We start from the raw sequence: 12,534 nt of genomic DNA, 5'->3' as shown, positions 1-12,534 counted from the left end.
ATGGGTCCTCTGCCCCGCAGCTGGGGGTTTGTGCTGGTCCTATCATGACATGTGCCGTAGTTCGATGGGCCCTCTGCCCCGCAGCTGGTGTTTGTGCTGGTCCTATCATGACAAGTGCTGGAGTGCGATGGGCCCTCTGCCCCGCAGCTGGGGTTTGTGCTGGTCCTATCATGGCATGTGCCGGAGTTCGATGGGCCCTCTGCACCGCAGCTGGGGTTTGTGCTGGTCCTATCATGACATGTGCCAGAGTTCGATGGGCCCTCTGCCCCGCAGCTGGGGTTTGTGCTGGTCCTATCATGACATGTGCCGTAGTTCGATGGGCCCTCTGCCCCGCAGCTGGGGTTTGTGCTGGTCCTATCATGACATGTGCCGTAGTTCGGTGGGCCCTCTGCCCCGCAGCTGAGGTCTGTGCTGGTCCTATCATGGAATGTGCCGGAGTTCGATGGGCCCTCTCCCCCGCAGCTGGGGTTTGTGCTGGTCCTATCATGACATGTGCCAGAGTTCGATGGGCCCTCTGCCCCACAGCTGGGGTTTGTGCTGGTCCTATCATGACATGTGGTGTATTTCGATGGGCCCTCTGCCCCACAGCTGGGAATTGTGCTGGTCCTATCATGACATGTGCCAGAGTTCGATGGGCCCTCTGCCCCGCAGCTGTGGTTTTTGCTGGTCCTATCATGACATGTGCCATAGTTCGATGGGCCCTCTGCCCCGCAGCTGGGGTTTGTGCTGGTCCTATCCAGACGTGTGCCGTAGTTTGGTGGGCCCTCTGCCCCGTAGCTGGGGTCTGTGCTGGTCCTATCATGACATGTGCGGAGTTCGATGGGCCCTCTCCCCCGCAGCTGGGGTTTGTGCTGATCCTATCATGACATGTGCTGGAGTTCGATGGGCCCTCTGCCCCACAGCTGGGGTTTGTGCTGGTCCTATCATGGTATGTGCCGGAGTTCGATGGGCCCTCTGCCCCGCAGCTGGGGTTTGTGCTGGTCCTATCATGACATGTGCCGTAGTTCGATGGGCCCCCTGCCCCACAGCTGGGGTTTGTGCTGGTCCTATCATGACAAGTGCTGGAGTTCGATGGGCCCTCTGCCCCACAGCTGGGGTTTGTGCTGGTCCTATCATGACATGTGCCGTAGTTCGATGGGCCCTCTCCCCCGCAGCTGGGGTTTGTGCTGCTCCTATCATGACATGTGCCAGAGTTCGATGGGCCCTCTGCCCCACAGCTGGTGTTTGTGCTGGTCCTATCATGACAAGTGCTGGAGTTCGATGGGCCCTCTGCCCCACAGCTGGGGTTTGTGCTGGTCCTATCATGACATGTGGTGTATTTCGATGGGCCCTCTGCCCCACAGCTGGGAATTGTGCTGGTCCTATCATGACATGTGCGGAGTTTGATGGGCCCTCTGGCCCGCAGCTGGGGTTTGTGCTGGTCCTATCATGACATGTGCCGGAGTTCGATGAGCCCTCTGCCCCACAGCTGGGGTTTGTGCTGGTCCTATCATGACATGTGCGGAGTTTGATGGGCCCTCTGCCCCACAGCTGGTGTTTGTGCTGGTCCTATCATGACAAGTGCTGGAGTTCGATGGGCCCTCTGCCCCACAGCTGGGGTTTGTGCTGGTCCTATCATGACATGTGGTGTATTTCGATGGGCCCTCTGCCCCACAGCTTGGAATTGTGTTGGTCCTATCATGACATGTGCGGAGTTCGATGGGCCCTCTGCCCCACAGCTGGGGTTTGTGCTGGTCCTATCAGGACACTGGCTGGAGATGATCACATTGTGAGGTGAGTTCCCTCTGCCCTTGTCGTGACAGGTTCTCACTGCCATCACGAGCCGCACCTCGCTGCTCGGAGCCGGATGCCGGCTTCCCCCCCATGCCACCAGGTGATGGCGAGGGCCAGCGGGCGCACCACTCTCATTTCTCCTCTCACTCGGGGGTCCGGCGCACAGTTGGGCACTTGAGCCGGCCGGGGCTGCGGCTGCTGTCATTTGTAAAATATTCTGCCCAATTAGCGGATGGCGCGCTCGCTCCCGTGGTACAGTAATACTGGGCACATTGTGAAGGCCAATTACACAAATCAAGCCCATATGGCGGTGGGGGCTGCCTGCCCCTCGCAACTGTACGTCTGAACCCTGTGCGAGGAAGGAGGCACCCCTCAAACAAGCGCCATATGTGAGGGGGGCTGCAAGCCCCCGGGCATCATGGCATGCATGCCTGGTGGTGCTTGCAGCGAGCTGTGCCAGTCCTTCGCACCAGAGGCCTTTATTTCCCTCTTAATTGGCTATGCCCTGCTACCCACCTGGATCCATGCCAGCCGTGCGTAGTCAGTGCCATTGTTAACTACATAGCCCTGCAACCCACCCAGTGCCATGCCAACCCTTCCTACTACGCTATGTCCTACCCATGCAGATCCATGCCAGTCTTTCTGCCAGTCATATGGCGGTGCCCTGCTACCCACCTGGACGCATGCCAGCCGTGCGTAGTCAGTGCCATTGTTAACTACATAGCCCTGCAACCCACCCAATGCCATGCCAACCCTTCCTACTACGCTATGCCCTACTCACCCAGTGCCATGCCAGTCTTTCTGCCAGTCATATGGCGGTGCCCTGCTACCCACCTGGACGCGTGCCAGCCGTGTGTAGTCAGTGCCATTGTTAACTACATAGCCCTGTCACCCACCCAATGCCATGCTAACCCTTCCTACTACGCTATGTCCTACCCACCCAGTGCCATTCCAACCCTTCCTACTACGCTATGTCCTACTCACCCAGTGCCATGCCAGTCTTTCTGCCAGTTACATGGTGGTGCCATGCGAACCAGCACAGCCATAATTACTTTTCTAACTCCGTGCCATTGCCATTCAATGACTGTGCCATTTTACAAACCATGCTAACCCCTTTAATTTGGTGCCATTCCTGATTAAATGACCTTGCCCTGCTGCCCATCGAGATCCATGCCAGCTTTCATACTCAGTGCTGTGACTGATAACATGGTTGTGCCCTGCCAAGGAAAAGATCACATACATGTGTCCTCCTGTCCATCAAGAGCTATGCCAGCCCTCTGTATTCACATATAAATGCCCTCATGCCTACTAAGGGCCACGCCAGCCCCTCAGATTCTGGGCTATTATCTATCACACACATATGTCCTCCTGCCCACCAAGGGCCATGCCAGCCCTTCATATTCTCGGCTATTATCGATAACATATATATGCCCTCCTGCCCACTAAGGGCCCTGCCAGCCCTTCATGTTCTTGGCTATTAACTATAACACACGTATGTCCTCCTGACCATCATGGGCCATGCCGGGCCTTCATATTCTGGGCTTTTATCTATCACATACATGTGTCCTCCTGCCCACCAAGGGCCATGCCAATCATCACATCTGGTGCCATTGAGGCATCCATAGGTCTTCTTTAGTGCTTGCCAAGGGCCATGCCCACCCATCATATCTAGTCCCCGCGGGCGCTTCCATGGCTGTTCCACAATGATTGCCCAGGGCTGTGCCCACCCCTCATATCTGGTACCCACTGGCTCTTCCATGGCTGTTTCACAATGCTTGAAGTGGGCCATGCCCACCCATCATATCTAGTACCCGGTGGCGGTTTCATGGCTGTTCCACAATGCTTGCCCAAGGCCATGCCCACCCATCATATCTGGTACCCACTGGCTCTTTCATGGCTGTCCACATTGCTTGACGAGGGCCATGCCCACCCATCGTATGTGGTACCCACTGGCGCTTCCATGGCTGTTCCACAATGCTAGCCCTGGGCCATGCCCACCCATCATATCTGGTTCCCACTCGCTCTTCCATGGCGGTTCCACAATGCTTGATGAATGCTCACCTGTCATACCTGGTGCTGCATATAACGTTTACAGGGCTATGTGTCCCCAATGGCTGTTACAACGCAAATCTTTACAATGCAGGTAAGTAGACAAGGCCCATTCTGAGCCTTTCACAACGTGGGTAGTAATTAGTTTTACTTAACTTAAAAAGGAGGTTTGGGGCTAAGAGATTTGGCATTGAGAAGTCAGGCACATGCAGCGGTAGAGGGAGGTCAGGCCCTCGATCTCTAGTACTACTGCTCCGTAACAGGCAGAACACAAGCAATCTGTGAAATCACCGCATTAGAAGGTATTAAGCTCCTTTGCACTGGTATTCAGGTGTGTAACAAACATATGACTCGGGAGACGTAGGTGGGATAGGCAAGTACTTAAACCTTGAATACTGTTTAAAAACAGTCTTTCCTGATTATTTACCTTAATGAGACGTTTCTCATCTGTCGTAGAATTTGATGAGAAGGTCTTCACTTCTCCGCATTAGCCAGTTATAAATCAGCACAGCCAGGTCCTCTTCACAGCTCCCCCTAGTGTCTAAAATTCCTCCACTTACGAGCAGGGTGGCATACACTACTGTTGTAGCGCTTGCAACCGTGCTGCTGCTTCAGCTCTTTGTGAGTCACCCATAGATTCTTCATCATTGTACACCGTTTCACTGAACTTTGGAGTAAATATCTGGGGTTTATCCATGTCCAGGTTGTATAGAGGTTCTCTATAGCAGCACACGACAAGTCTTCAGCATCGGCAGGGACACACAAATCCACAGCCCCTGGTCTCTGCAGCAGACTTCTTCCAGGCTCAGGGCAAACCCTATAGAGAATCCTTTCTCAATAGATGTTTACCTGCCCAATGTCTCGAAGGGCTATCCAGGTGACCCCTTATAACCTCACCTTGAGTGGGCAGTAGATTCTTAACCGCTCATCTGTTTCAAGGCAGATATTCTTGGCTCCCCATATGTGGGTTTACAGCCTCCCGCCCACCAGACTATTGTGGGCTTGTTTCCCGGTGCTCCCTACTGCCCCCTATCTTTACCCATATAGCGTCTCATCGTACCATGTGTTCTACCTGTAGCGTCCCCCCCAGCCCGGGAGCATGTAAATGAACACGCCACACATGGAGCTCTGTAACAGATGTCTTTATTCTTCCACACACTATCAAGCTCTAACGTTTATAAACACAACCTTCCGATTATGTGATTCCTGTATAGAGTCCACAAAGGACCGCAAGGGCCCTTTTGTAGGAAAGTACCATCCTTCTTGGCATGTTACCCCCAAATTATGCCTGATTGTCAGTGTGTTTTTGACTGTGTCACTGGGATCCTGCTAGTCAGGACCCCAGTGCTTCTGGTTTGTGTCCTGCTTCTCAGTGTGTTTCACTGTCTTCTAAATAATCACTAGCGTCCTGCTAATCAGAACTCCGGTGCTCATGCTCTCTTTGTTTCTACATTTATCCCTACATACTGGTAGCTCAGTATTCACTCTAAATTGGCATACTGGACCCCCCCATATAAGTCCCTAATTTATGGTACCTAGTACTAAAGGCATTGGGCTCCCAGGGGATCCATATGGGCTGCGGCATTTCTTTTGCCACCCACAGGGAGCCCCTTCAAAGGCTTCTGCAGGACTGCCATTGCAGCCTGCGTGAAATAGTGCATGCACCCTTTCACAGCTGTTTTCACTGCACCAGGTCACTTATAAGTCACCTATATGTCTGACCGTCAGACCCTGAAGGCTAGGTGCATTGTACCTGTGTGTCAGGGCACCCTTGCAGTAGCAGAGGTGCCCCCACGTCATCCAGGCCCATTTTCCCAGACTTCATGAGTGCGGGGACACCATTATAAGTGTGCACTACATATAGGTCAATACCTATATGTAGCTTCACAATAGTAACCCCGAATATGGCCATGTAAGGTGTCTAACAACTGGGAATTGTTCCCCTATATTGATTCTGGTATTGGGGGGCAATCCCATGCACCCTGGGGGCTCCACCATGGACCACCAATACTGCCATACCATCCTTCTGCGGTTTCCACTGCAGCCCCAGCTGCTGCCACCTCACAGACAGGCCCCTACCCTCCTGGAGCTTGAGCAGCTAAATCCCAGGATGGCAGAATAAAGCATTTCCTTTGGGACGGGGTGTTACACCTTCTCCCTTTGGAAATAGGTGTTACAGGCATGGAGGGGTATCCTCCCAGAGCCTCTGGAAGTGTTTTGAAGGGCACAGATGGTGCCCTTCTTGCATTGTCCAGTCTACACCATTTCAGGGACCCCCAGTCCCTTCTCTGGCGTGAAACTGGACAAAGAAAAGGGGAGTGACCATCACTACCCGAGGGGTAGTGCCGAGCTCCTCCAGAGTGTCCCTGGGTTTTGCCATCTTAGAATCCAAGGTGGCAGGACACTCTGGGAGCATCTGATTGGCCAGTGCCAGCAGGTGACGTCAGAGACCCTTCCTGATAGGTGGTTACCTGGTTAGGTGACCAATCCCCCTCTCAGGGCTATTTATGGTCTCTCCTCTGGGTGTTTCCTCAGATTCGAATTGCAAGACTCCAGCAGGAATCCTCTGCATCCTTTACTTCATCTTCTACTGATGAATCAATCGCAGACCTGCTCCAGGGACTCTACAACTTGCAACAAAGTGTCCACACCGGCTACTGCAACTCTGTAACTCCAGCTCCTGCCAGCAACTGCAACAGTTTCCAGGTCCTGCGTGCTCCGAGGACTGCCTGTCTTCATCCTGGACCAGGAGGACCGAAGGAATCTCCCATGGAGTGACAGAGTCACTTCCCTGCTTCAGCAGGCACCTCTCTGCAGTGATGACTGGTACTCTGGGTCCCCCCTCCTGATGACGAGTGTGGATCCTGGAACACAGGTGGTGGACCGAAGTGACTCTGACTATCCAAAGGTCCAGCTGTCTAAATTTGGTGGAGGGAAGAGCTTGCCTCTCCATGCCAGACAGTACCCCTGTGCACTGCATATTTTGCAGCTCCTAGGGCTTCTGTGCGCTTTACCAAGAATTCCTTTGTGCATAACCCAGGTCTCCAGCACTCTATCCTGCGGCGCTTAGCTCCCTGAGTTGTTCTCTGGGGGCGTGGGATCCCTCGGTGTAGTGCTGTGACGACCGCCATTTGCAACTTCTTTGTCCCCATGTCCTGGGACTCCTGAGGGTGCTACCTGGTCCTCTGAGGGCTCTCTGAAGTGCTGAGAGCCCCCTCTGTCTCCTCATCCTGAGTTGAGACCCCCAGATCCCTCCTAGGCCAGGGCAGCGCCTTTTCCCGCCAAACACATTTCTTGCGTGAGCCAAGGCTTGTTGGCAGAATCCAGTGATGAAAACCAACCTGCATCCATCTACTCGACGTGGGACATCTGCACCAACCAGGAACCTGCAGCTGTCTTCTTTGGTGCATTTCTGACTTTTTCTCCCAACTGCAGAATCCACTTTTGCACCTTCATCCGGGTTAGCCGGGGCTCCTGTTCTTCCTGGACTCTTGAGCAGTTCTTGGACTTGGTCTCCTCTCTCCACGGGTCTTCAGGTCCTCACATGCACTGCTGGTGTCTTGCAGTCTTGCTTGGTTTTTGCATTATTCTTGTCACGACTTGTAGTGTGTTTTAGAAAACTTGCTGTAATTTACTCCTGTTTTCCTGTGCTCTGGGGTGGGGTACTTTACTTACCTTTGGTGCTTTCTTTCACTCCCAGCGCCCCTCTACACACTACACTTGCCTAGGGGGTAAACCCGCATTCACATTCCACTATTTTAGTATATGGTTTGTGTTCCCCCTAGGCCCATTGTAACCTATGGTGTACTATTTGCACCATTTTATGACTGTTACTTACCTGATTTTGTTTACTAGTGTATTTTTTATGTATAATACTTACTTCCTAAGGGAGTATAGCCTCTAAGATATATTTGGCATTGTGTCACTTAAATAAAGTACTTTTATTTTTGGTAACACTTTACTTGTGTATAAGTACTGTGTAACTATAGTGGTATTGCAGGAGCTTTGCATGTCCCCTAGTTCAGCCTAAGCTGCTAGACACCCCTCTATTCTACTAATAAGGGATACCTGGACCTGGTGCAAGGTGTAAGTACCTGTGGTACCCAGTACGAACCAGGCCGGCCTCCTACAGCTAGTGTGCATGATATCAAAGACACTACATCACCGCACGCAGACACTACTAGTGTGCACCCCTCTTTCCCTGCCCTTCTTGCTTCCCTCATGCTCCGACCCTCTCTTCCCCAGGATCCCATGCTGGAGTTCCTCCGGAAGTTTGGTATCGGACTGGCTTCCGGAACCTTTGCCTCCATCATCAACATCCCGTTCGACGTGGCAAAGAGCCGCATCCAAGGGCCACAGCCCGTCCCCGGGGAGATCAAGTACCGCGGCTGCTGGAAAACCATGAGTACTGTCTACAGTGAGGAAGGGTAAGGAGACCACGTGACTGCGCATCTACAGGGGGAGGGCTGCTGCGGGGCGCACTTACATATAGAGGCGGGGAGAAGGCGGGGTATAGCAGTGTGCACTTTCATTTACACATAGTATTAATGCAAGGGGGACTCATGCAAATATACTCTTACACCAAGGTGGAAGTCTGCACCTGTTCATTAGTCACCATTTCCGATTGTGGATTGAGGCCTAAGTGCAGACTTCATATCTCCACAGCTTCACATTGAGGGGTGGAGACCTCACAGCCACAGTCCACTAGTGGCAGGCAGCTCACATCTAGGGCACAGACCTCTCTGTTGGAAAGTCTAGGGAAAATAAGCATGCATTTAAATAAATAGTGTCCATCTAGAAATAATGCAATGCAGTACTAGACCCAGTGCGATAAAATGTTACAGTATGTTATCTCATCAGATTCAATATTTATGAACAAGTAAATGTTTAAGGGTCATTATTTGAATTTATAAATATTATTTTTCAAGCTAAAAAAAACCCTTACCGGCATTTTAATATTTAATTAATATTTATTAAATTTAACATTTATGCTTTTGTATCAAATTAAATAATTTATTCTTAAGATTCATTATTTCTTTCAAACTAAGTTAAATACAAATTTTTCGGAAAAATGCTGTTTGGTTCGATTGCACCTTAAAGAGATGTTACTGCATTTCAAGTGCCTCATTTTCCATCCAGGAAAGTGTTGAGAATGTATATATTATTTATGTAACATTAGATACTGTGGGGTTTTATATTAAGTCCCGGCCTCCAATATTGTCTAGAGGAATGAGATGCAGTACCTGCGACTGGCCACTTACTACTGTTCTCTAACCTTTTGGGCTGTAGTAACTTCAGAAGTGTAGTTCGTGGTTAGCAGGGTGTACTCTTTGGATGAATGTTTGTATTAACATGTCCCTCTCTAAGCCCCTCCTTACCCCTTCATAAACTCCTCCTAGGTAGCAGTATACAGTCCTCCTTTTCCAGCCATTGCCCTGCCTCCCCCCCCCCCCTTTACTACAGATATGTGAACCTGTGTGTGGAGACCTGTGCCATGGTGGCTGAGACCTCAGTACAGAAAGAATGGAAGAGGGGGTGGCCGAGGTCTCCACGCGCAGCTTTGGGGTCACCTTTTGAGGTATGAGTAGCAATACCTTATGTACTGGGAAGTGCAGTTTGTGGACAGGCCTCTCAGTGTGCATTGTATGAATGTGCAGTGCACTGGGGTCAGGGCCTAGGCACTTGTGCAACAGCGTGCACTTAGTGTGCAGAGCCGGGGGCCGTGGACAAGGTAGGGGTCACGGATAAGGAAGGAGTCGAAAGTTTACACACGGTGTAAATGGGCAGATCCTGGCTCGTGGACAAGTACGTGTTATGGGCAAGGTAGGGGTCGTAGCAGTATGCACTTAGTTTACACACGGTGTAAATGTGCAGAGCTGGAGGTCGTGGACAAGGTAGGGGTCGTAGCAGTGTGCACTTAGTTTACACACGGTGTAAATGTGCAGAGCTGGAGGTCGTGGACAAGGTAGGGGTCGTAGCAGTGTGCACTTAGTTTACACACGGTGTAAATGTGCAGAGCCGGGGCTCGTGGACAAGGTAGGGGTCGTAGCAGTGTGCACTTAGTTTACACACGGTGTAAATGTGCAGAGCTGGAGGTCGTGGACAAGGTATGGGTCGTAGCAGTGTGCACTTAGTTTACACACGGTGTAAATGTGCAGAGCCGGGGCTCGTGGACAAGGTAGGGGTCGTAGCAGTGTGCACTTAGTTTACACACGGTGTAAATGTGCAGAGCTGGAGGTCGTGGACAAGGTAGGGGTCGTAGCAGTGTGCACTTAGTTTACACACGGTGTAAATGTGCAGAGCCGGGGCTCGTGGACAAGGTAGGGGTCGTAGCAGTGTGCACTTAGTTTACACACAGTCTAAATGTGCAGATCCGGGGGACGTGGACAAGGTAGGGGTTGTGGACAAGGTAGGGGTCGTAACAGTGTGCACTTAGTTTACACACGGTGTAAATGTGCAGAGCTGGAGGGCGTGGACAAGGTAGGGGTCGTAGCAGTGTGCACTTAGTTTACACACGGTGTAAATGTGCAGAGCTGGAGGTCGTGGACAAGGTAGGGGTCGTAGCAGTGTGCACTTAGTTTACACACGGTGTAAATGTGCAGAGCTGGAGGTCGTGGACAAGGTATGGGTCGTAGCAGTGTGCACTTAGTTTACACACGGTGTAAATGTGCAGAGCCGGGGCTCGTGGACAAGGTAGGGGTCGTAGCAGTGTGCACTTAGTTTACACACAGTCTAAATGTGCAGAGCCGAGGACGTGGACAAGGTAGGGGTTGTGGACAAGGTAGGGGTCGTAACAGTGTGCACTTAGTTTACACATGGTGTAAATGTGCAGAGCCGGGGGTCGTGGACATGGTAGGGGTCGCAGACAAGGTAGGGGTCGTAACAGTGTGCACTTAGTTTACATACTGTGTAAATGTAAAGAGCTGGGGGTCGTGGACAAGGTAGGGGTCTTAGCTGTGTGCACTTAGTTTATATACTGTGTAAATGTGCAGAGCCGGGGTCCTGGACATGTACGTGTTACGGACAAGGTAGGGGTCGCAACAGTGTATACTCAGTTTACACCTGGTGTAAATGTGCAGAGCCGGGGGTCGTGGACAAGGTAGGGGTCGCAGACAAGGTAGGGGTCATAGCAGTGTATACTCAGTTTACACATGGTGTAAATGTGCAGAGCCAGGTGTTGTGGACAAGGTAGGGGTCGCAGACAAGGTAGGGGTGGTAGCGGTATGCACTTAGTTCGCAACAGTGTAAATGTGCAGAGCCGGGGGTCCTGGACAAGTATGTGTTACGGACAAGGTAGGGGTCGCAGCAGAGTATACTCAGTTTGCACATGGTATAAATGTGCAGAGCCGGGGGTCGTGGACAAGGTAGGGGTCGCAGACAAGGTAGGGGTCATAGCAGTGTATACTCAGTTTACACCTGGTGTAAATGTGAAGAGCCGGAGGTCGTGGACAAGGTAGGGGTCGCAGACAAGGTAGGGGTCGTAGCAGTGTATACTCAGTTTACACATGTTGTAAATGTGCAGAGCCGGGTGTTGTGGACAAGGTAGGGGTCGCAGACAAGGTAGGGGTCATAGCAGTGTATACTCAGTTTACACATGGTGTAAATGTGCAGAGCCGGGGGTTGTGGACAAGGTAGGGGTCGCAGACAAGGTAGGGGTGGTAGCGGTATGCACTTAGTTCGCAACAGTGTAAATGTGCAGAGCCGGGGGTCCTGGACAAGTATGTGTTACGGACAAGGTAGGGGTCGCAGCAGAGTATACTCAGTTTGCACATGGTATAAATGTGCAGAGCCGGGGGTCGTGGACAAGGTAGGGGTCGTAGCAGTGTGCACTTAGTTGACACACGGTGTAAATGTGCAGAGTCGGGGGTCGTGGACAAGGTAGGGGTCGTAGCAGTTTAGTTTACACACAGTGTAAATGTGCAGAGCTGGGGGTTGTGGACAAGGTAGGGGTTGTAGCAGTGTGCACCTAGTTTACACACGGTGTAAATGTGCAGAGCCGGGCGTCATGGACAAGGTAGGGGTCGAAGACAAGGTAGGGGTCGTAGTAGTGTGCACTTAGTTGACACACGGTGTAAGTGTGCAGAGCCAGGGGTCGTGGACAAGGTAGGGGTCGTAGCAGTGTGCACCTAGCTTACACACGGTGTAAATGTGCAGAGCCGGGCGTTGTGGACAAGATAGGGGTCGCAGACAAGGTAGGAGTTGTAGCAGTGTGCACTTAGTTGACACACGGTGTAAGTGTGCAGAGCCAGGGGTCGTGGACAAGGTAGGGATCGTAGCAATGTGCACTTAGTTTACACATGGTGTAAATGTGCAGAGCCAGGGGTCGCAGACATGGCAGGGGTCGTAGCACTGTATACTCAGTTTACACATGGTGTAAATGTGCAAAGCCCGGGGTCGTGGACAAGGTAGGGATCGTAGCAGTTTAGTTTACACACGGTGTAAATGTGCAGAGCTGGGGGTTGTGGACAAGGTAGGGGTTGTAGCAGTGTGCACCTAGTTTACACACGGTGTAAATGTGCAGAGCTGGGCGACGTGGACAAGGTAGGGGTCGCAGACAAGGTAGGGGTCGTAGCAGTGTTCACTTAGTTTACACACTGTATAAATGTACAGAGCTGGGGGCTGTGGATAAGGTAGGGCTCGCAGACAAGGTAGGGGTCGTAGCAGTGTTCACTTAGTTTACACATGGTGTAAATGTGCAGAGCCGGGGGCAAG

General features: G+C 51.8%; 1 protein-coding gene across 3 annotated transcripts in view; it reads left to right on the top strand.

Annotated features, from left to right (window-relative positions):
• The window catches only part of SLC25A21 (solute carrier family 25 member 21), a 688,489-nt gene that overhangs the window by 663,857 nt on the left and 12,098 nt on the right, over window positions 1-12,534 (top strand). For 2 of the 3 annotated variants that reach the window (XM_069209140.1, XM_069209141.1), the window contains one exon: window positions 8,068-8,249. The exons of the other annotated variant lie outside the window; for it this stretch is intronic. In XM_069209140.1, the coding sequence (XP_069065241.1) occupies window positions 8,068-8,249 (182 nt within the window). The remainder of the gene's footprint in view (window positions 1-8,067; window positions 8,250-12,534) is intronic. 3 annotated transcript variants of the gene reach the window in all.

This window comes from Pleurodeles waltl, chromosome 9 (genome assembly GCF_031143425.1).
Source record: "Pleurodeles waltl isolate 20211129_DDA chromosome 9, aPleWal1.hap1.20221129, whole genome shotgun sequence".
Lineage (NCBI taxonomy): Eukaryota > Metazoa > Chordata > Amphibia > Caudata > Salamandridae > Pleurodeles > Pleurodeles waltl.
The sequence above is the reverse complement of the archived record's forward strand: the minus strand, read 5'-3'. Positions and strand labels throughout refer to the sequence as shown.